General features: G+C 44.9%; 1 protein-coding gene across 1 annotated transcript in view; it reads left to right on the forward strand.

Annotated features, from left to right (window-relative positions):
- The window catches only part of LOC115102701 (chemokine-like protein TAFA-2), a 44,452-nt gene extending 21,066 nt beyond the window's left edge, over positions 1–23,386 (forward strand). The window contains exons 3-4 of the mRNA XM_065006066.1: positions 2,676–2,803; positions 23,081–23,386. Coding sequence (XP_064862138.1) covers positions 2,676–2,803; positions 23,081–23,386 — 434 coding nt within the window. The remainder of the gene's footprint in view (positions 1–2,675; positions 2,804–23,080) is intronic.
- The last annotated feature ends 614 nt before the right edge of the window (positions 23,387–24,000 follow it).

Genomic DNA, 24,000 nt, shown 5'->3' on the forward strand with positions numbered 1-24,000 from the left:
AGGACACGAAAGTGTGCCTTTTTCTCCAAGTGGTTCTCTCCAGCGGAACGCAACTATGATGTAGGCAACTGGAAGCTCTTGGCAGTTAAGTGAGTCCTTGAGGGGTCTAGACACTTGTTGGAGGTGGCACCTCATCCTTTCGTGATCTGGATGGACCATAAGAACTTGGTCTCCATTCAAGAAGCCAAGAGGTTGATTCGCAGTAATCAAGATTTGAATGTGCACATAAGATTTAGTTGTTTTACCAGAATAGCCTGAAAAATCAGGCTATAAATTCAGCTGTTTGACTCAAAAGGCAAGGCCTACAACACAGTGTTTATCTAAATATTTGTTTAATTTATTCCTTCAGGTTGACAGTGCAGACTGAACCTGTAAGGTCCTGTGTGTCGTGAGGGTGAAATCAGGCGCAGGAAAGCAGAGAGTTCAATAAAGTGCTCCTTTAATGCACACATGGTGAACCACGGCCACCCCACTTTTGGGTGCTCGAACAAAATGCCCCAGACACAGGGAACGAAAACAGTCTAGCACTAGATACACGAACACGTACGTCTGTAGCAAACACCAGGGTTACAATAATCAATTCCGCACAAAGAAACGGGCGGGCCGGCTGACTAATAAAGCCCAACTAATTACAACCAACTCAAAACAGGTGTTATCAATAAACACATAAGGAGGGGGAGAAAAGAATCAGTGGCAGCTAGTAGGCCGGCGACGACGAACGCCGAGCGCCACCCGAACGGGAAGGGGAGCCACCTTCGGTCGGGGTCGTGGCAGAACCAAAGTCCCTGTACCGGACAGTTCGGTACAAATACATTCTATGTCCTTTTTTCTATGTTTTGTATTTCTATGTCTTGGCCTGGTATGGTTCTCAATTAGGGACAGCTGTCTACCGTTGTCTCTGATTGAGAACCATACTTAGGTACCCTTTCCCCCACCTGTTTTGTGGGAAATTAACTTTGTAGTTACATCGCTTAATTGAATTACAGCATAGAGTTGTAGTGAAGGGTGGTGCTGTCTAAAGGAAATACCTACCACAGCGTAAATGCAACTGATCATTACTTATGTTACCGTAGTGGGTTTGGGAACTTTGCCTGTAAATATAATTGTGGAGGTAAATGGAAATGTAGAGGACTTCATGGTTTGATGGTTATTCAGATTCTCTTTCTATCATTTTCTCCTGCTCCCCCCCACCTCACTGTACTTCTGCCTGTGACATTAAAACTTGAAATATCATCTTGACTTCTCCCACATGGTGACCTCTGATGTCACCTACTAAAGAAATAGCCTCTATAATGGCATTTATGACAGTTAAATGCAGTCTGGGTGGGGGGCCATGATGACAGGTGTCACAGCTCTCCCTGTGTGACTACTTTACCCCGGGTGATATTCAGAAGGACACAAAGTTCGAAAACGTTTTAAATGGAAAAATAAAATGACCGTAGCACCACCCCGTTTCACTCTGTTTAATAACGTTTTTTTCCTATTGGACACGACCCAGCTGATTCAGTCCGTCTTCCAGCCAGGCTTTGCTATAGCGCTCTGTTGGTCCCTCTGATGCACACTTTTTTAGCCCTTCAGCAGTTGGATTTGGCTGTCACATAATATAATCACATCTACGTTTATGAATGACTGAATGACTGATCAATCTATGCTTTGTTATGTCCGATGGGTCGTGCTGACAATCCAATTCGCAGAAGGAAATTGAATTGTCGGGCTGGATAGCTGGACTTTTTCAGCAGATGAAGGAATTGAGCAGTAAGCTAAAGGTAATTTCGAATGCTTTTGCCATTAAAGCTAGGTCTATGTGGTCTTTGAATCCCTTTTTTTTACCCTTTTCCATTTCTAATATGATATTGGAAAACAGTTGGTGTTCAGTCAGCTGTTGTTACTTCGTGTGCTGGTGTGCATACTGGCATGTGTGTGCACGACCATGCTAAGTCCCATGGAATGACAGATCTATACAGGACAGCAGTATCCAGCTCAAAGGGCCAACCTGACACACCCAATTATTGAAAACATGGACAAGGGGTTTACTTTACTGACATCATGTCACAATCACTAGGGACACAAACTCATTCACTCTCATGGGGGACATTTGCTACTGTAGTCCCTCTCTTTCAATTTGCCCACCATCATAAAGTCAGAAGGACCTTTTGGTAAACCGAAAGGAACAATAGTTCATGCCAGGTCCTGAGACGACCGATTTAATCTTTGAACAGACTTGAACACACACAAACATACACACACACAGACACACACACCCAGTGTGAGGAACAATCAGTGTTAATTAGCGTCAACAAAGACTAATGCTAATTCATTGTTTTCCCGGACAGATTATACGGCGAGCACAAGAGTGGCCATCATTACATTACATCTAGACTGATGACATTCAAAGGATCTAATCAAGAACCCCTGATTGTGAAATACGTCTTTCACTCTCTCCTCTCTCTTCATCTTTCTCTATCTAGATGTCTATCATCTCTCTCTCTCTTCACTCTCTCATACTCTCCTTGCTCTCTGGTTTTTATTACTGTTAAAATGCACTAAAGTGTGAATTTAAACATTGATATACAGTAGCTCAATTGAGCTTGGTTCTAACTCTTGGTTTCACCCTCTCTCTCCCTCTTTCTGTCTCGCTGTCTCTCTCTCGCTCTCCCTTCTCTCTGTCTCCTTAGTGCGTATCGTAAGGAGTAGACAGTGGTGTGAGATGGCACCCTGCTTGGAGGGAGAGATGTGTGGCCTCCTCTTCAACCGCTCTGGTTGGACCTGTACCAAAGGTAGTGGCCACATCAAGACAGTCACGGTAAGACGTAGCCTTACAGAGTCATATATGGAGTACACATTGAAACATGCAACTGCCATTAGCGTTGTAACAGGAATGGAATTTACATGGATTTTGAATAATGTGGATCTGTAACTGTTCTGTTATCATTGGTTGTAAATAACTTTGATACACAATTATGATACAATAAGTGAGAGACAGAAAGGGAGTGTGTGAATGTGCATGCATAAATGAATAAATCATATTTCTCCTGTTCCCAAGTCCAAATTTAGCCTACATTTGGTGTATCATTTTACTGCCTATTCCCTATTCGCACGGGACTAGTTGGTTATGTAGCCTATTTATTGCCCCAGAATGTCTGTTATTCCAGAGGACGATTTGGATGGCACGCATTTTTTCTGCCCCCTGTAATAAAAAAATATGTTTTCTAGATGTGAAGATATTTCAACTAGTCCAGAAGATAACAGGCTATACTGATAACATGAGCTTGTTTCCCAAATGTATAAACCGTAGTCTTTGGTATAATGTGGCCATAATCATAATCACTTGGATATTTTAGCGATCCACCATAGAAGACGTCCCAAAAACATCCAAGATGGCACAGCAGTCAGACGTCTTTGTCCTTCGTCTTGTCGTGTCCCATGTATATATCTTTTTATGTTTTTCTTCGCATATCTTTTTTATATTTTTCTAAACCTCAACTTCAAAATACTCTCCTGCAACCCACCTCACCTAATGTGGTGCGGATCTGTTTTTTTCTAAAGTATTTTTATTTACCTCCGACAGAAGCTAGCCAGCTAACTAGCTACTAGCTAGTAGTCAGCTAACCACTGCTAGCGGTCATCAGCTATCCTTTAGCTCAGAAAGCTCTCACTAGTTTGTACAACGCGACTCAAACCAGAGCATACCAGACCTATTTTCTCTCCATATCCCCAGATTCCCACCGCAAGCTCTGAACCTTTTCACCGGATCATCACAGCTAGCTAGCTGCAATCCGAGTGACTACTCCTGGCTAACGCCTGTCTCGAAGCAAGCACCAATTAGCCTGGAGCTAACCCATGCTAGGCCCATTCTCCCGGATAGCTGAAGAGGCCCATCAGCCACTCCTGGGCTACAATACCCGGACCCCTTATACTGCCGGGTATTATATGAGGCACAGAACCCCGCCGATCCTTCATGACTGGATTAACGACGTAACCTGCTCGAGGGGGTACTGAACTGGCCCCTATGCAGCGACGTCCCCTGAATGCCCATCTGCTATCCACGGCCCGCTAGCTGCTCGCCGAGGCCCGCTAGCTGTCGAGAGCATATTGGACTGTTAGCTGAATAGATCCATCAGCCAATTTCTTGGGCCACTATACCTATTTTGCCAATTGGACTTGGACCCCTCTGCTACTCGGAACCCTACTAATCCATCACAACTGGTCTATCGATGTCACCACATGCGGAGGCTAAAACAGACTTTCCTCCTTCTCAACGTCCTTCTAAGGCCCTTCTGCTAGCTTGCTAGCCCCGGCCTGCTAGCTGTCTGACTCGCCATGTCTTGAGCCAGCCCAACCACTCACTGGACCCCTATGATCACTTGGCTACGCATGCCTCTCCCTAATATCAATATGCCTTGTCCATTACGGTCCTGGTTAGTGATTATGGTCTTATTTCACTGTAGAGCCTCTAGCCCTGCCCAATTTGCCTTAACCAACCATTTAGTTCCACCTTCCACATATATGGTGACATCACCTGGTTTAAATGTCTCTAGAGACAATATCTCTCTCATCATTACTCAATGCCTAGGTTTACCTCTAATGTACTCACATCCTACCATACCTTTGTCTGTACATTATGCCTTGAACTTATTCTATCGCGCCCAGAAACCTGCTCCTTTTACTCTCTGTTCCGAACGAACTATACGACCAGTTCTGTTAGCCTTTAGCCGTACAGTTATCCTACTCCTCCTCTGTTTCTCTGGTGATGTAGAGGTTAATCCAGGCCCTGCAGTGCCTAGCTCCACCCCTACTCCCCAGGTGCTCTCATTTCTTGACTTCTGTAACCGTAAAAGCCTTGGTTTCATGCATGTTAACATTAGAAGCCTCCTCCCTAAGTTTAATTTATTCACTGCCTTAGCACACTCTGCCAACCTGGATGTCCTAGTCATGTCTAAATCCTGGCTTAGGAAGACCATCAAAAACTCTGAAATTTCCATCCCTAACTACAACATCTTCCGACAAGATAGAACTGCCAAAGGGGGCGGTGTTGTAATCTACTGCAGAGATAGCCTGCAGAGTTCTGTCATACTATCCAAGTCTGTAGCCAAACAATTTGAGCTTCTACTTTTAAAAATCCACCTTTCCAGAAATAAGTCTCTCACCATTGCCGCTTGCTATAGACCACCCTCTGCCCCCAGCAGTGCCCTCGACACAATATGTGATTTGATTGCCCCCCATCTATCTTCAGAGCTCGTGCTGCTAGGTGACCTAAACTGGGACATGCTTAACACCCCGGCCATCCTACAATCTTAGCTCAATCTCAAACAAATGATCAATGAACCCATCAGGTACAACCCCAAATCCATAAACACGGGCACCCTCATAGATATCATTCTAACCAACTTCCCCTCCAAATACACCTCTGTTGTTATCAAGATCTCAGCGATCACTGCCTCATTGCCTGCATCCGTAATGGGTCTGCGGTGGGTCTGCGGACCCTCATCACTATCAAACGCTCCCTGAAACACTTCAGCGAGCAGGCCTTTCTAACCGACCTGGCCCGGGTTTCCTGGAAGGATATTGACCTCCTCCCGTCATTAGAGGATGCCTAGTTATTCTTTAGAAGTGTCTTTCTTCATCACCATCTTAAATAAGCATGCCCCATTCCAAAAATGTAGAACCAGGAACAGATATAGCACTTGGTTGTCTACAGACTTGACTGCCCTCGACCATCACAAAATAGCCCCCGTGATATGCAACTTTTCAGGGAAGTTAGGAACCAATTTACACAGGCAGTTGGGAAAGCTAAGACTAGCTTTTTCAAGCAGAAATGTTCATCCTGTAGCACAAACTCAAAATCGTTCTGGAACTCCGTAACGTCCATGGAGAATAAGAGCACCTCCTCCCAGCTGCACTGAGGCTAGGAAACACTGTCACCACCGATAAATCCACTATAATTGAGAATTTCAAGAAACATTTTTCTACGGCTGGCCATGCTTTCCACCTGGCTATCCCTACCCCAAACAACAACCCTGCACCCCCCAAAGCAACTCTCCCAAGCCTCCCCATTTCTCCTTCACCCAAATCCAGATAGCTGATGTTCTGAAAGAAGTGCAAGGACATTATGAAAACATTCTCCAGTTCCAGTCCCAAGCAAGAAAAACTGAGGACAGAGATATTTTATTTTATATTTATTTAACGAGGAAGGGCTCATTGAGATTTAAAATCTCTTTTTCAAGAGCGTCCTGGCAAATATAGGCAGCAACACTGATAAATCCACCATAATTGAGAATTTCAATAAGCATTTTTCTACGGCTGGCCATGCTTTCCACCTGGCTACTCCTACCCCGGTCAACAGCACTGCACCCCCAACAGCAACTCGCCCAAGCCTTCCCCATTTCTCCTTCTCCCAAATCCATTCAGCTGATGTTCTGAAAGAGCTGAAAAATCTGGACCCCTACAAATCAGCCGGGCTAGACAATCTGGACCCTCTCTTTCTAAAATGATCTTCCGAAATTGTTGCAACTCCTATTACTAGCCTGTTCAACCTCTCTTTCGTATCGTCTGAGATTCCCAAAGATTGGAAAGCTGCCGCGGTCATCCCCCTCTTCAAAGGGGAGACACTCTAGACCCAAACTGTTATAGACCTATATCTATCCTACCCTTCCTTTCTAAGGTCTTTGAAAGCCAAGTTAACAAACAGATTACCGATTACATTTCGAATCCCACCGTACCTTCTCTGCTATGCAATCTGGTTTCAGAGCTGGTCATGGGTGCACCTCGGCCACTCTCAAGGTCCTAAACTATATCATATCCGCCATCGATAAGAGACATTACTGTGCAGCCGTATTCATCGACCTGGCCAATGCTTTCGACTCTGTAAATCACCACATTCTTATCGGCAGACTCAACAGCCTTGGTTTCTCAAATGATTGCCACGCCTGGTTCACCAACTACTTAAACTATTCCACCTTTATTTAACAAGGTAACCTGCCGAAATGACTACCGACCCGTAGCACTCACGTCTATAGCCATGAAGTGCTTTGAAAGGTTGGTCAAGACTCACCATTATCTCAGAAACCCTAGTCCCACTCCAATTTGTGTACCGCCTCAACAGATCCACAGATGATACAGTCTCTATTGCACTCCACACTGCCCTTTCCCACCTGGACAAAAGGAACACCTACGTGAGAATACTATTCATTGATGACAGCTCAGCATTTAACACCATAGTGCCCATGAAGCTCATTACTAAGCTAAGGACCCTGGGACTAAACACCTCCCTCTGCAACTGAATCCTGGACTTCCTGATGGGCCGCCCCCAGGTGGTAAGAGTAGGTAACAACACATCTGTCATGCAGATCCTCAACACAGGGGCCCCTCAGCGGTGTGTGCTCATACCCCTCCTGTACTCCCTGTTCACCCATGACTGCATGGCCAGGCACGACTCCAACACCATCATTAAGTTTGCCGACGACACAACAGTGGTAGGCCTGATCTCCGACAACAACGAGACAGCCTATAGAGAGGTCAGAGACCTGGCAGTGTGGTACCAGGCTAACAACCTCTCCCTCAACGTGATCAAGACAAAGGAAAAAGGAGGACCGAGCACGCCCCCATTCTCATCGAGGCTGTAGAGAAGCAGGTTGGGAACGTCAAGTTCCTTGGTGTCCACATCACCAACAAACTATCATGGTCCAAACACACCAAGAGTCTTGAAGAGGGCACGACAACGCCTTTTGCACCTCAGGAGACTGAAAACGTTTGGCATGGAGATCCTCAAAATGTTCTACAGCTACAGACACACCTACTCATTCAAGGGTTTTTCTTTATTTTTTACTATTTTCTACATAGAATAATAGTGAAGACATCTACACTATTAAATAATACATATTGAGTCATGTAAACTCGGCAAAAAAAGAAACTTCCTCTCACTGTCAACTGCGTTTATTTTCAGAAAACGTAACGTGTAAATATTTGTGTGAACATAAGATACAACAACTGAGACATAAACTGAACAAGTTCCACAGACATGTGACTAACATAAATTGAATAATGTGTCCCTGAACAAAGGGTGGGTCAAAAGTAAACGTAACAGTCAGTATCTGGTGTGACCACCAGCTGCATTAAGTACTGCAGTGTATCTCCTCCTCATGGGCTTCACCAGGTTTGCCAGTTCTTGCTGTAAGATGTTACCCCACTCTTCCACCAAGGCACCTGCAAGTTCCCGAACATTTCTGTGCGGAATGGCCCTAGCACTCACCCTCAGATCCAACAGGTCCCAGACGTGCTCAATGGGCTGGAGATCCGGGCTCTTCGTTGGCCATGGCAGAACACTGACATTCCAGTCTTGCAAGAAATCACGCACAGAATGAGCAGTTTGGCTGGTGGCATTGTCATGCTGGAGGGTCATGTCAGGATGAACCTGCAGGAAGGGTACCACATGAGGGAGGAGGATGTCTTCCCTGTAACGCACAGCGTTGAGATTGCCTGCAAACCATGACGGACCCTCCACCTCCAAATAAATCCCGCTCCAGAGTACAGGCCTCGGCTTAACATTCATTCCTTTGACGATAAACGCGAATCTGACCATCACCCCTTGTGAGACAAAACCGCGACTCATTAGTGAATAGCACTTTTTTCCAGTCCTGTCTGGTCCAGCAACAGTGGGTTTGTGCCCATTGACGATGTTGTTGCCGGTGATGCCTGGTGAGGACCTGCCTTACAACAGGCCTACAAGCCCTCAGTCTATCCTTTCTCAGCCTATTGCGGACAGTCTGAGCACTGATGGTGGGATTGTGCGTTCCTGGTGTACTCGGGCAGTTGTTGCCATGCTGTACCTGTCCCGCAGGTGTGATGTTCAGATGTACCGATCCTCTGCAGGTGTTGTTACACGTGGTCTGCCACTGCGAGGATGATCAGAAGTGTCACAGTACGGACATTGCATTTTATTGCCCTGGCCACATCTGCAGTCCTCATGCCTTCCCCCTCTACTCACAAGGCAGGCAATACGCTCGACCTCATCTTTACTAGATGCTGTTCTTCCACTAACCTCACTGCAACTCCCCTCCAAGTCTCCGACCACTGTGTGTCCTTTTCCCTCTTGCTCTCATCCAACACTTCCCACACTGCCCCTACTCGGATGGTATCGCGCCGTCCCAATCTTCGCTCTCTCTCCCCCGCTACTCTCTCCTCTTCCATCCTATCATCTCTTCCCTCTGCTCAAACCTTCTCCAACCTATCTCCTGATTCTGCCTCCTCAACCCTCCTCTCCTCCCTTTCTGCATCCCTTGATTCTCTATGTCCCCTATCCTCCAGGCCGGCTCGGTCCTCCCCTCCTGCTCCGTGGCTCGACGACTCATTGCGAGCTCACAGAACAGGGCTCCGGGCAGCCGAGCGGAAATGGAGGAAAACTCGCCTCCCTGCGGACCTGGCATCTTTTCACTCCCTCCTCTCTACATTTTCCTCTTCTGTCTCTGCTGCTAAAGCCACTTTCTACCACTCTAAATTCCAAGCGTCTGCCTCTAACCCTAGGAAGCTCTTTGCCACCTTCTCCTCCCTCCTGAATCCTCCTCCCCCCTCCCTCTCTGCAGATGACTTCGTCAACCATTTTGAAAAGAAGGTCGACGACATCCGATCCTCGTTTGCTAAGTCAAACGACACCGCTGGTTCTGCTCACACTGCCCTACCCTGTGCTCTGACCTCTTTCTCCCTCTCTCTCCAGATGAAATCTCGCGTCTTGTGACGGCCGGCCGCCCAACAACCTGCCCGCTTGACCCTATTCCCTCCTCTCTTCTCCAGACCATTTCCGGAGACCTTCTCCCTTACCTCACCTCGCTCATCAACTCATCCCTGACTGCTGGCTACGTCCCTTCTGTCTTCAAGAGAGCGAGAGTTGCACCCCTTCTGAAAAAACCTACACTCGATCCCTCCGATGTCAACAACTACAGACCAGTATCCCTTCTTTCTTTTCTCTCCAAAACTCTTGAACGTGCCGTCCTTGGCCAGCTCTCCCGCTATCTCTCTCAGAATGACCTTCTTGATCCAAATCAGTCAGGTTTCAAGACTAGTCATTCAACTGAGACTGCTCTTCTCTGTATCACGGAGGCCCTCCGCACTGCTAAAGCTAACTCTCTCTCCTCTGCTCTCATCCTTCTAGACCTATCGGCTGCCTTCGATACTGTGAACCATCAGATCCTCCTCTCCACCCTCTCCGAGTTGGGCATCTCCGGCGCGGCCCACGCTTGGATTGCGTCCTACCTGACAGGTCACTCCTACCAGGTGGCGTGGCGAGAATCTGTCTCCTCACCACGCGCTCTCACCACTGGCGTCCCCAGGGCTCTGTTCTAGGCCCTCTCCTATTCTCGCTATACACCAAGTCACTTGGCTCTGTCATAACCTCACATGGTCTCTCCTATCATTGCTATGCAGACGACACACAATTAATCTTCTCCTTTCCCCCTTCTGATGACCAGGTGGCGAATCGCATCTCTGCATGTCTGGCAGACATATCAGTGTGGATGACGGATCACCACCTCAAGCTGAACCTCGGCAAGACGGAGCTGCTCTTCCTCCCGGGAAGGACTGCCCATTCCATGATCTCGCCATCACGGTTGACAACTCCATTGTGTCCTCCTCCCAGAGCGCTAAGAACCTTGGCGTGATCCTGGACAACACCCTGTCGTTCTCAACTAACATCAAGGCGGTGGCCCGTTCTTGTAGGTTCATGCTCTACAACATCCGCAGAGTACGACCTTGCCTCACACAGGAAGCAGCGCAGGTCCTAATCCAGGCACTTGTCATCTCCCGTCTGGATTACTGCAACTCGCTTTTGGCTGGGCTCCCTGCCTGTGCCATTAAACCCTACAACTCATCCAGAACGCCGCAGCCCGTCTGGTGTTCAACCTTCCCAAGTTCTCTCACGTCACCCCGCTCCTCCGCTCTCTCCACTGGCTTCCAGTTGAAGCTCGCATCCGCTACAAGACCATGGTGCTTGCCTACGGAGCTGTGAGGGAACGGCACCTCAGTACCTCAGGCTCTGATCAGGCCCTACACCCAAACAAGGGCACTGCGTTCATCCACCTCTGGCCTGCTCGCCTCCCTACCACTGAGGAAGTACAGTTCCCGCGCAGCCCAGTCAAAACTGTTCGCTGCTCTGGCCCCCAATGGTGGAACAAACTCCCTCACGACGCCAGGACAGCGGAGTCAATCACCACCTTCCGGAGACACCTGAAACCCCACCTCTTTCAGGAATACCTAGGATAGGATAAAGTAATCCTTCTCACCCCCCTTAAAAGATTTAGATGCACTATCGTAAAGTGGCTGTTCCACTGGATGTCTTAAGGTGAACGCACCAATTTGTAAGTCGCTCTGGATAAGAGCGTCTGCTAAATGACTTAAATGTAAATGTAAATGTAATGCCTCCATGCAGCATGCCTAAGGCATGTTCATGCAGATGAGCAGGGACCCTGGACATCTTTCTTTTGGTGTTTTTCAGAGTCAGTAGAAAGGCCTCTTTAGTGTCCTAAGTTTTCATAACTGTGACCTTAATTGCCTACCGTCTGTAAGCTGTTAGTGTCTTAACGACCGTTCCACAGGTGCATGTTCATTAATTGTTTATGGTTTATTGAACAAGCATGGGAAACAGTGTTTCAACACTTTTACAATGAAGAACTGTGAAGTTATTTGGATTTTTACTAATTATCTTTGAAAGACAGGGTCCTGAAAATGGACGTTTCTTTTTTTTCTGGGTTTATTTTGATTTGTTTAACACTTTTTTGTTTACTGCATGATGCCATATGTGTCATTTCATAGTTTTGATGTCTTCACTGTTATTCTACAATGTAGAAAAGCCCTGGAATGAGTAACTGTTCACAAACTTTTGACTGGTACTGTATATATTACCACAACGTACCGGTGCCCCCGCACATTGACTCTGTACCGGAACTCCCTGTATAAAGCTCATCGACTGTTATTTTATCGTTGCTCCTTAATTATTTAATATATACTTTTTTTCTTAAAACTGCATTGTTGGTTAAGGGCTTGTGAGGTAGCAGTTCACTGTAAGGTCTACTGTTGTTTATTTTGATGCACGTGATAAATAAAATTTGATTTGATTTGAAATGTGTTTCATGATGTTGCAAGGGCTAGGGGAAGCTGCAGTCATAAAAGGTGAGCCCGTAAAAGGTGAGCGCCTTGAAATAGTGGAGAAGTACAAATTCCTTGGACTAGTCATCGACAACAAGCTATCCTGGGATCCGTGTTCTGACGCTATTTTTAAGAAAGGCCAACAGAGACTGTATTTCCTACGGAAACAACACTTTTTAACGTTGATCTAATGGTTGTCTTTTATAAATCATTCATTGAGATCATTCTGTCCTACTGCTTGACCTGCTGGTTTGGGAACATCAAGGTTGCACCGAAAAATAGGTTAGGCAAGATAGTCAGATGATTGCGGAAAAATCATCTGGCAGCAACAGCAAGAACGGTCATCTCTCTACCTGGGCAGAGTCCTACATGAGGCAAATAAAGTAGCGGTTAACTCTTCCCGCCCACTCCACCCTAAATTCCAGCTCCTTCCCCCTGGACACAGGTACAGACTACCTGAGGTTAAAAATAATAGGACCAAGTTCTATTTTATTCCGATTTCAATTCTGCAACTTTACAAATGTTGGACTAATTGTGCTTAGCACTTGCACTCTGAAATTGCACTTTACCCTGCTGATTTGTTTGTAAATATCCTCTGCTATTCATTGTACATTTTTAGATGTTATATATTGAATGACTGCTGCAAGATGAATTGCCTCTGAGGATATTCTGAATCTGAAATCCTTAGCGCTCTATAAACAGAACAGCACACACAGGACTCAATGGGTCACAAAGAATTGTATTACAATTCAAAAATGTTTCTCCTGCTGCCCTGATGGCTTTCTGCCAACTGTTCCTTCTCCCTCCAAGTTGTTAGCCAACATAAAATGATTGTAGGATCCATTTTCTGGACCCTGGACTAAAAAGCACTTTCAATGAAGAATCTCCATTGAGTATGTTTTTTTTGTTGTCCAGCAGTTGACTTCATCTTGGTCCGCAAAACCAGCCCTATTTTTACAAGCCTATGCATTGAAAAGCATTGCGTTTGAATTTCAGCCTTCGATCAGTTAATCTGACCAACTAAAATACTGAAGTGTTGATAACGGCATCTTGTAAAATGTGTTTTACTGTCGCTGACTATGCAAACCAGCATGCCTAAGTTCTTAATGCCCAAAGTTATTTTGATATCCCCTGCTCAAAGTTGGAGGAGACAGACTTTGAGCCCAGTGCTCAAAGGAAGGAAAAAGCCCCTGGATTTCCCTTTGGTTTTCATGCAGGATGTAATTGATTGTAATGTATTGACCCCCCCCCCCCCAGTTGTATAAGGAGTAACAAACTATTTCATTATATATATAAAAAAGTATGCTTAAATGAGCACACAGAGAGCAGAGGAATACTGTGTGTTAACAAGGAAAGAAGGATAGGTTTGGTAGGTATGAAACAGTATGGATAGATGGAAAGTATGAAACAGTATGCTATAGATGGAAACAGATGTAGAAAGAAAGATGACTTAAAACGAAAGAATGAAAGCTGACTGCTGAAATCATTTGAATATGATTCCCCTATTTGTTCCCTCTTCTCTTTGACGTTCCAATGGCCTTTATGTTTTAGCTCCATTTTAAGAGCTAGTGAATTTCATGACTTTATGTCCCTGGGCACAGCCCCTTGTAAGTATAAATACTCCTCTGGTGCTGCCCCACTCTATTAATTCATCTATGTTTTCCTTTTATTTTTACTTTTATCTCCTCGGTGTATGTTTACCCCTCTCTTGTTCTTGTCAGAGCCCCTGTCTGAACACAGTCCTTTCCCCTGTCACTTAGCGCACTTTTAGCCCGCTTCGCATTTCAACTTCTGTCATTGACTACTTTTTCAACTGACATTTTTGTTTTACACAGCTCTGTTTACTTTTCCACAAACCATTGTCTGGTGTAAAAAAAAAAAGACCTGTGTTCTGTTGGGGTGTAACGTTCAGAATGTTACATTGCTCTCGATTCCATGTGTAGGGTATCTTCTATACACCTCATTTCTATCGGCAATGGTCTGGATTGTGCTCCCTACTAAGTATGGAATGATGCACATCAATTAGTTAAAATTAGTAGGTACGTATTGTGGCAGACGGCAGGGAGAGGGGTGATTGAAAGAAGATATCGTGCAGCCTGCTGGCTCCCACCCTCAAGCCTTATATGGATTTCCTGCCGATGGATCGTTAAGCCATTGTGTGCTTGAGGATAAAAGAGGAAGCAGGCTGCACAAAGAGGGAGAGGACCGAGAGGGAAACGCGTATTGTGGAGAGTGTGAGAAGCGTGAGAAATATCTGTACCCTTACCCATTGTGAACTTGTTGCTGGATTCCCCCTTTCCCATGTGTGAAAATATCCCTAATAAACCCATTCATAGATGCTACCTTTATTAATGGGAGTATCTTCTGGCTGGGGGACTTTTGTTAAATTATGTTTAATAATAAATTACATTCCTCAATCTGACTCCATTATTATGTGAATAAATACTATAGGCCCATAAGCGTATTAGATGGGTATAGTCAAGGTAGCAAGCTTTTTTTCACCACTCAGATTAATATGTGTCCAAGATAAATGTTATGCAATATTAAGAGGTTGAGAGACAAAGAGCTAATATCTTGCGATCAATGTCCTAGCATAAACTTATTGAGTTAACCTTAGCTCTGAGCTGCAGAGTTAGAGTCCAAGCATAAATGCTTTGTGTAGTGTGAATAACATTTACCAATAGACCTACTAAATTATGAACGTAAAGTCAATCAAATAATTAGAAGTGCATTTACTCAATTCAACCAGTACGATTTATTAGTCATGAAAGAATTGACAATTACAGTTGTCTTGTCTTTCCCTCCTGGGTGAGGATCAAAGAGATCCTCCCCCCCTCTAACTCTCTCTCTCTCTTTCAATTCAATTCAATTCAAGGGCTTTATTGGCATGTGTTAACATTGCCAAAGCAAGTGAGGTAGATAATATATAAAGTGAATATATAAAGTGAAATAAACAATAAAAATTAACAGTAAACATCACACATACAGAAGTTTCAAAACAATAAAGACATTACAAATGTCATATTATATATATATACAGTGTTTTAACAATGTACAAATGGTAAAGGACACAAGATAAAATAAATAATGGTGTGTGTTCTTCACTGGTTGCCCTTTTCTCATGGCAACAGGTCACAAATCTTGCTGCTGTGATGGCACACTGTGGAATTTCACCCAGTAGATATGGGAGTTTTTCAAAATTGGATTTGTTTTCGAATTCTTTGTGGATCTGTGTAATCTGAGGGAAATATGTCTCTCTAATATGGTCATACATTGTGCAGGAGGTTAGGAAGTGCAGCTCAGTTTCCACCTCATTTTGTGGGCAGTGAGCACATAGCCTGTCTTCTCTTGAGAGCCATGTCTGCCTACGGCGGCCTTTCTCAATAGCAAGGCTATGCTCACTGAGTCTGTACATAGTCAAAGCTTTCCTTAATTTTGGGTCAGTCACAGTGGTCAGGTATTCTGCTGCTGTGTACTCTCTGTGTAGGACCAAATAGCATTCTAGTTTGCTCTGTTTTTTTGTTAATTCTTTCCAATGTGTCAAGTAATTATCTTTTTGTTTTCTCATGATTTGGTTGGGTCTAATTGTGCTGCTGTCCTGGGGCTCCGTAGGGTGTGTTTGTGTTTGTGAACAGAGCCCCAGGACCAGCTTGCTTAGGGGACTCTTCTCCAGGTTCATCTCTCTGTAGGTGATGGCTTTGTTGTGGAAGGTTTGGGAATCGCTTCCTTATAGGTGGTTATAGAATTTAACGGCTCTTTTCTGGATTTTGATCATTTGTATTTGTGGTCCTGGTGACTGGACCTTTTTTGGAACACCATTATTTTGGTCTTACTGAGATTTACTGTCAGGGCCCAGGTCTGACAGAATCTGTGCATAAGATCTAGGTGCTGCTGTAGGCCCTCCTTGGTTGGTGACAGAAGCACCAGATCATCAGCAAACAGTAGACATTTGACTTCGGATTCTAGTAGGGTGAGGCCGGGTGCTGCAGACTTTTCTAGTGCTCGCGCCAATTCGTTGATATATATGTTGAAGAGGGTGGGGCTTAAGCTGCATCCCTGTCTAACCCCACGACCCTGTGTGAAGAAATGTGTGTGTTTTTTGCCAATTTTAACCGCACACTTGTTGTTTGTGTACATGGATTTTATAATGTCGTATGTTTTACCACCAACACCACTTTCCATCAGTTTGTATAGCAGACCCTCATGCCAAATTGAGTCGAAGGCTTTTTTGAAATCAACAAAGCATGAGAAGACTTTGCCTTTGTTTTGGTTTGTTTGGTTGTCAATTAGGGTGTGCAGGGTGAATACATGGTCTGTTGTACAGTAATTTGGTAAAAAGCCAATTTGACATTTGCTCAGTACATTGTTTTCATTGAGGAAGTGTACGAGTCTGCTGTTCATCATAATGCAGAGGATTTTCCCAAGTTTACTGTTGACGCATATTCCACGGTAGTTATTGGGGTCAAATTTGTCTCCACTTTTGTGGATTGGGGTGATCAGTCCTTGGTTCCAAATATTGGGGAAGATGCCAGAGCTAAGGATGATGTTAAAGAGTTTTAGTATAGCCAATTGGAATTTGTTGTCTGTATATATGATCATTTCATTGAGGATACCATCAACACCAAAGGCCTTTTGGGTTGGAGGGTTTTTATTTTGTCCTGTAACTCATTCAATGTAATTGGAGAATCCAGTGGGTTCTGGTAGTCTTTAATAGTTGATTCTAAGATCTGTATTTGATCATGTATATGTTTTTGCTCTTTATTCTTTGTTATCCTCTTGCGTCCCCCCGACACGCAGGCGTCCCATCTAGACATCTGAAAATGCAAATGCTCTATGCTAAATGCTAATAGCACTCGTTAAAACTCAAACGTTCATTAAATCACACATGCAGGGTACTGAATTAAAGCTACACTCGTTGTGAATCCAGCCAACAAGTCAGATTTTTAAAATGCTTTTCGGCGAAAGCATGAGAAGCTATTATCTGATAGCATGCAACACACCAAAAGACCCGCAGGGGACGTAAACAAAATAATTAGCATAGTCGGCGCTACACAAAACGCACAAATAAAATATAAAACATTCATTACCTTTGACAATCTTCTTTGTTGGCACTCCTAGATGTCCCATAAACATCACTATTGGGTCTTTTTTTTTCGATTAAATCGGTCCATATATAGCCTAGATATCGATCTATGAAGACTGTGTGATCAAGGAAAAAAACAGCGTTTTATAACGCAACGTCATTTTTTAAAATGAAAAAAGTTGACGATAAACTTTCACAAAACACTTCGAAATACTTTTGTATTGCAACTTTAGGTATTAGTAAACGTTAATAATCGATCAAATTGATCACGAGGCGATGTATATTCTATAGCTGTACGTCTTGAAATAATGTCCGGGTAAATCTCAACCAAAATATCCGGTCAGAGACCGGAAGATATGGGCTGTCTCTTGTCCGTTTGACCAAGAAACAAATCCTAGGCAAATGACAAGACTGTTGACATCGTGTGGAAGCTGTAGGTATTGCAACCTCGGCCCCATTTAATGTGGTTTCTATTCAACAATACATTCAAGTGGCGCATTGATATATTTTCCCATTTTCAGTGATCAGATTTTCCTGCGCTTTTCGATTAAACGCACGTTCTGTTATAGTCACAGCCGTGATTTAACCAGTTTTAGAAACGTCTGAGTGTTTTCTATCCACACATACTAATCATATGCATATACTATATTCCTGGCATGAGTAGCAGGGCGCTGAAATGTTGCGCGATTTTTAACAGAATGTTTGAAAAAGTAGGGGGTAGGATCAACAGGTTAAAGAGCCAAAAAGATTGGAGAAGTGGTTTACCCATACTTTCTCTTTCTCTCCCTCTCCCTCCCACCAGAGAGGAAGGGGGGAAAAATTGGGCCAGTTGATGACTTTAACGACCGGTCGTAAAAAGTCTCTCTCTGGCCCTTCGCAGTATGGAATGTCTGAGGGAAATGGTCGGGGGGACTTAAAGAGCAATCATGTCAGATAATTTATTGTTTGGTGATATCATTAAAGGCTTTAAAACGGAAACAATGTAACTTTAAGAGCTTTCACAATGTATATGTCAGAGTTACATCTACATGTTGTAAAACATATAGGGGTAAATATAAAACTATTTGTGAGAAGATTAAATGTGATTTTAGTCTTCAAACTTTTTCATGTAAAGTTTTACCCAGTCAGTAACCACACCCACGTGAGCACAGACATTATGTGACATTATGCCAAAAGGATGGAACACCCCCTTTGACCAGAGTGCTTAATAAGGACTCCTAACCCAATTTACATCAGACCAGTATTCGGACGGTAAGCCGGATGTGACAAATGGTTTAAAACTATAAGACCAGACAATGTGGAGTGGTGGCTACACGTTCAAATGGTTGCGATTTAAATACTGACCAAAACATGCCGGCTTGCTGCCGATGTGCAAAGTGGCCTTAGCTGTACCTTGAATAATCAACCACTAGACCAGAAAGCGTGGAGTGGTGGCTACATGTGGAAATGGTTAGACTCCACCAGACCAGAGAATGTGAAGACCAGCTTGACCAACAGTGTGAAGGTGAAGACTAGACATTCACAGTCTACAACCTTGACCAAAGACACAAGGGAAATCCCATAAAATGACCATTGGAACGTCTGAAGGATCCAGTCTAATGGACAACCATAGAATTAAACAAACAGAGACTTTCTGTTGAATTACTCCCCATGTAGACGGACCGGGTGATTTCAACAGAGAAATGACAAAGATATACAGTGGTTGCTCAACTAAACGTTTTGCGATTAGGCTGCGGGACTTAGAGGTAATTTGTGGTTTAGTAAGGTACCCTGCATCACCACTTCATTGCTCCAGACCATCGCAAGGGGGATTTAGAGCACTGATTATGCTTTTGGGTCCCAAGGCGCTGGTTTAAGACACTGCATCGCAGTGCAAACTGTGTTGCTACAGATGGTGGTTCAATACCTGTGACTGGGAGACCCATGAGGTGATGGTAGGCTTTTGATTTCTCTCCATCTAAAAACATAAATAAATATTTCCAATAACAAACTTGCTTTATTTACAAATTAGTAACAATGTCTCACCCCATGTTCAAGAAGGGTCTTTTTCTTGCTCACTTTTCATTATTTGAAAACGAAATCATATACAAAATATCGTTATTAAAAAAAAGCTATTATTATCATTATTAATTTAGAATGATATAAAAGCCCCTTAGATATTGTCACAGATATAATATTAACCATGTTTTCCTAGGCGTAACAGGCTGTGAATTCTGCAAACAACGTTTCTAGCAGGACAATATATATTGAACATATAGGTCATGGCTCGTACAGTGCCTTGCAAAAGTATTTTGTTGTATTACAACCTGTCATTGAAATAGATTTTTATTTGGATTTGATGTGATAGACATACACAACATACTCCAAATTGGTGAAGTGAAATTTAAAAAATTACTTAAATTATATACTTAAATTAAATTAATTTAAAAAAAAATCTAAAATGGAAAAGTGGTGCTTGCGTATGTATTCACCCCCTTTGCTATGAAGCCCCTAAATACGTTCTAGTACCTTCAGAAGTCACATAATTAGTTATATTGCACACAGGTGGACTTTATTTAAGTGTCTCGTGATCTCAGTGTATATATACACCTGCACCACCAAGCAAGCGGCACCATGAAGACCAAGGAGCTCGCCAAACAGGACAAGGACAAAGTTTTGGAGAAGTACAGATCAGGGTTGGGTTATAAAAAAATATCCAAAACTTTGAACATCCACGGAGCACCATTAAATCCATTATTAAAAAATTGAAAGAATATGGCACCACAACAAATCTGCCAAGAGAGGGCCTCCCACCAAATCTCACAGACCAGGAAAGGAGGGCATTAATCAGTGAGGCAACAGAGAGACCAAAGATAACACTGAAGGAGCTGCAAAGCTCTACAGCAGTGATCGGAGTATCTGTCCATAGGACAACTTTAAGCCGTACACTCCACAGAGCTGGACGTTTGGTGTTCGGCAAAAGGCATGTGGTAGACTCCCCAAACATATGGAAGAAGGTACTCTGGTCAGATGAGACTAAATTTGAGCTGTTTGGCCATCAAGGAAAATGCTATGTCTGGCGCAAACCCAACACCTCTCATCACCCCTAGAACAACATCCCCACAGTGAAGCATGGTGATGGCAGCATCATGATGTGGGGATGTTTTTCATCGGCAGGGACTGGGAAACTGGTCAGAATTGAAGAAATGATGGATGGCGCTAAATACAGGGTAATTCTTGAGGGAAACCTGTTTCAGTCTTCCAGAGATTTGAGACTGGGGCGAAGGTTCACCTTCCAGCAGGATAATGACCCTAAGCATACTGCTAAAGCATCACTTGAGTGGTTTAAGGGGAAACATTTAATTGTCTTGGAATGGCCTAGTCAATGCCCAGACCTCAGTCCAATTGAGAATCTGTGGTATGACTTAACGATTTCTTGAAGGAGCAGGAGCAGGTTTTACCTTGAAGAATGGGCAAAAATCACAGTGGCTAGATGTGCCATACTCATAGCGCAAAAGGTGGCTCTACAAAGTATTGACTTTGTGGAGGGGTGAATAGTTATGCACGCTCAAGTTTTGTGGTAGGCATGTTGTGTAAATCTATTTTAATTCCAGGTTGTAAGGCAACAAAATAGGAAAAATCCCAAAGGGGGTGAATACTCTTGCAAGCCACTGTATTTGTTGCATTGTTGTATCGTCAATTTATTTAGCCAAAATGTCTTGTAGGCTTGGCATAGTTACAAATTAATGTTTTCAGTTGATGCCAAAAAAGTTTGATTGGGTTTAAATCAGGAGACCTACATGTAGAGAATTGAAAACATTTTTTTAATATACTGTAGGCCTACCGTAGGTGTTGGAGATCTCTTATTTATTTTTATTTTACCTTTATTATACCACATAAAGTTCCACTTCCTCTGCTGGCGTCTTGACCCAGTTCATGCCCTCTTTTGCAATGCAAACCCGGGAGGCAGTATGTTTTGTGTCGTTGTCTGCATTTGGAGAAGAAAATAATACATTTAGCCTAATATATATTTTGATCTTTAGAAATATTGTTCTTCTTTTAGAGGCTCCTCTGTCCTCCACTCGTTACCTGTATTAATGGCACCTGTTTGAACTTTTTATCAGTATAAAAGACACCTGTCCACAACCTCAAACAGTCACACTCCAAACTCCACTATGGCCAAGACCAAAAAGCTGTCAAAGGACACCAGAAACAAAATTGTAGACCTGCACCAGGCTGGGAAGACTGAATCTGCAATAGGTAAGCAGCTTGGTTTGAAATCAATCAGAAATAAACTGTGGGAGCAATTATTAGGAAATGGAAGACATACAAGACCACTGATAATCTCCCTCGATCTGGGGCTCCACGCAAGATCTCACTCCGTGGGGTCAAAATGATCACAAGAACGGTGAGCAAAAATCCCAGAACCACACGGGGGGACCTAGTGAATGAACTGCAGAGAGCTGGGACCAAAGTAACAAACCCTACCATCAGTAACACACTACGCCGCCAGGGACTCAAATCCTGCAGTGCCAGACGTGTCCCCCTGCTTAAGCCAGTACATGTCCAGGCCCGCCTGAATTTTGCTAGAGAGCATTTGGATGATCCAGAAGAAGATTGGGAGAATGTCATATGAAACCAAAATATAACTTTTTGGTAAAAACTCAACTCGTCGTGTTTGGAGGACAAAGAATGCTGAGTTGCATCCAAAGAACACCATACCTACTGTGAAGCATGGGGGTGGAAACATCATGCTTTGGGGCTGTTTTTCTGCAAAGGGACCAGGACGACTGATCCGTGTAAAGGAAAGAATGAATGGGGCCATGTATCGTGAGATTTTGAGTGAAAACCTCCTTCCATCATCAAGGGCATTGAAGATGAAACGTGGCTGGGTCTTTCAGCATGACAATGATCCCAAACACACCGCCCGGGCAATGAAGGAGTGGCTTCGTAAGAAGCATTTCAAGGTCCTGGAGTGGCCTAGCCAGTCTCCAGATCTCAACCCCATAGAAAATCTTTGGAGGGAGTTGAAAGTCCGTGTTGCCCAGCAACAGCCCCAAAACATCACTGCTCTAGAGAAGATCTGCATGGAGGAATGGGCCAAAATACCAGCAACAGTGTGTGAAAAACTTGTGAAGACTTACAGAAAACGTGACCTCTGTCATTGTAACGATCTGAGTGTAGTGGGTGAGGAGTCAGGCGCAGGAAGCAGAAGCAGAGTTCAGGTGAGTGCTATTTTAATGTTGCGAGAAACGGCGAACATAAGCCAACCCTCATGAAAACACAGGGTGTACACCAAACAGACGGTCACAATAATTAATCCCGCACAAGGAACCAGGCGGGCCAGCTGACTAATAAAGCCTACTACTAACTACCTAACTCAAAACAGGTGCATTCAATAAACACATGAGGGGGAGGAAATAATCAGTGGCAGCTAGTAGGCCGGCGACGACGAGCGCCGAGCGCCACCCGAACGGGAAGGGGAGTGTCCTTCGGTCGGAGTCGTGACAGTACCCCCCCCTTGACGCGCGGCTCCCGCAGCGCGCCGACACCGGCCTCGAGGTCGACCCGGAGGACGAGGCGCAGGGCGATCCGGATGGAGGCGATGGAAATCCCTCAACATTGACGGATCCAAAATGTCCCTGGTGGGTACCCAGCACCTCTCCTCCGGACCGTACCCCTCCCAGTCCACGAGGTACTGCAGGCCCCTCACCGTATACGCCGGGGACCCCTCGATGTCCAGAGGGGGAGGAGGGACCTCCAGCACCTCACCGTCCTGTAGGGGACCAGCTACCACCGGCCTGAGGAGAGACACATGAAACAAGGGGTTAATACGATAATAGGAAGGAGTTGTAATCGATAACACACCTCGTTTATTCTCCTCAGGACTTTGAACGGCCCTACACACTGCGGCCCAAGCTTCTGGCAGGGCACGTGGAGGGGCAGGTTTCGGGTCGAGAGCCAGACCCTGTCCCCTGGTACAAACACGGGGGCCTCACTGCGGTGGCGGTCAGCACTCCTTTTCTGCCGTCCACTAGCCTGTTGAAGGGATTCCTGGACAGCCCTCCAGGTCTCTTTGGAGCGCTGCACCCATTCCCCCACCGCAGGACCCTCGGTCTGGCTCGGATGCCACGGTGCCAGGACCGGCTGGTACCCCAACACACACTGAAAGGGGGACACATTAGTAGATGAGTGGCGTAGTGAGTCCTGGGCCATTTCAGCCCAGGGGATGTATCTCGCCCTCTCCCCTGGCCGGTCCTGGCAGTACGACCGCAGAAACCTACCCACCTCCTGTTTACTCTCTCCACCTGCCCATTACTTTCGGGGTGATAACCGGAGGTTAGGCTGACCGAGACCCCCAGACGCTCCATGAATGCCCTCCATACTCGGGACGTGAACTGGGGGCCCCGATCAGAAACTATGTCCTCCGGCACCCCGTAGTGCCGGAAGACGTGGGTGAATAATGCCTCCGCAGTCTGTAGGGCTGTTGGGATACCGGGCAACGGGAGGAGACGGCAGGACTTAGAGAACCGATCCACAATCACCAGAACCGTGGTGTTGCCCTGAGACGGGGGAAGGTCGGTCAGGAAATCTACGGATAGATGTGACCATGGCCGTTGTGGAACGGGGAGGGGTTGTAACTTCCCTCTAGGAAGGTGCCTAGGAGCCTTACTCTGGGCGTATACCGAACAGGAGGAGACATAAACCTTAACGTCCCTAGCCAAGGTAGGCCACCAATACCTCCCCCGAAGGCTTCCCACGGTCCTCCTCACCCCAGGATGACCCGAGGAGGGTAGGACGTGAGC

This window comes from Oncorhynchus nerka, linkage group LG20, assembly GCF_034236695.1.
Source record: "Oncorhynchus nerka isolate Pitt River linkage group LG20, Oner_Uvic_2.0, whole genome shotgun sequence".
Lineage (NCBI taxonomy): Eukaryota > Metazoa > Chordata > Actinopteri > Salmoniformes > Salmonidae > Oncorhynchus > Oncorhynchus nerka.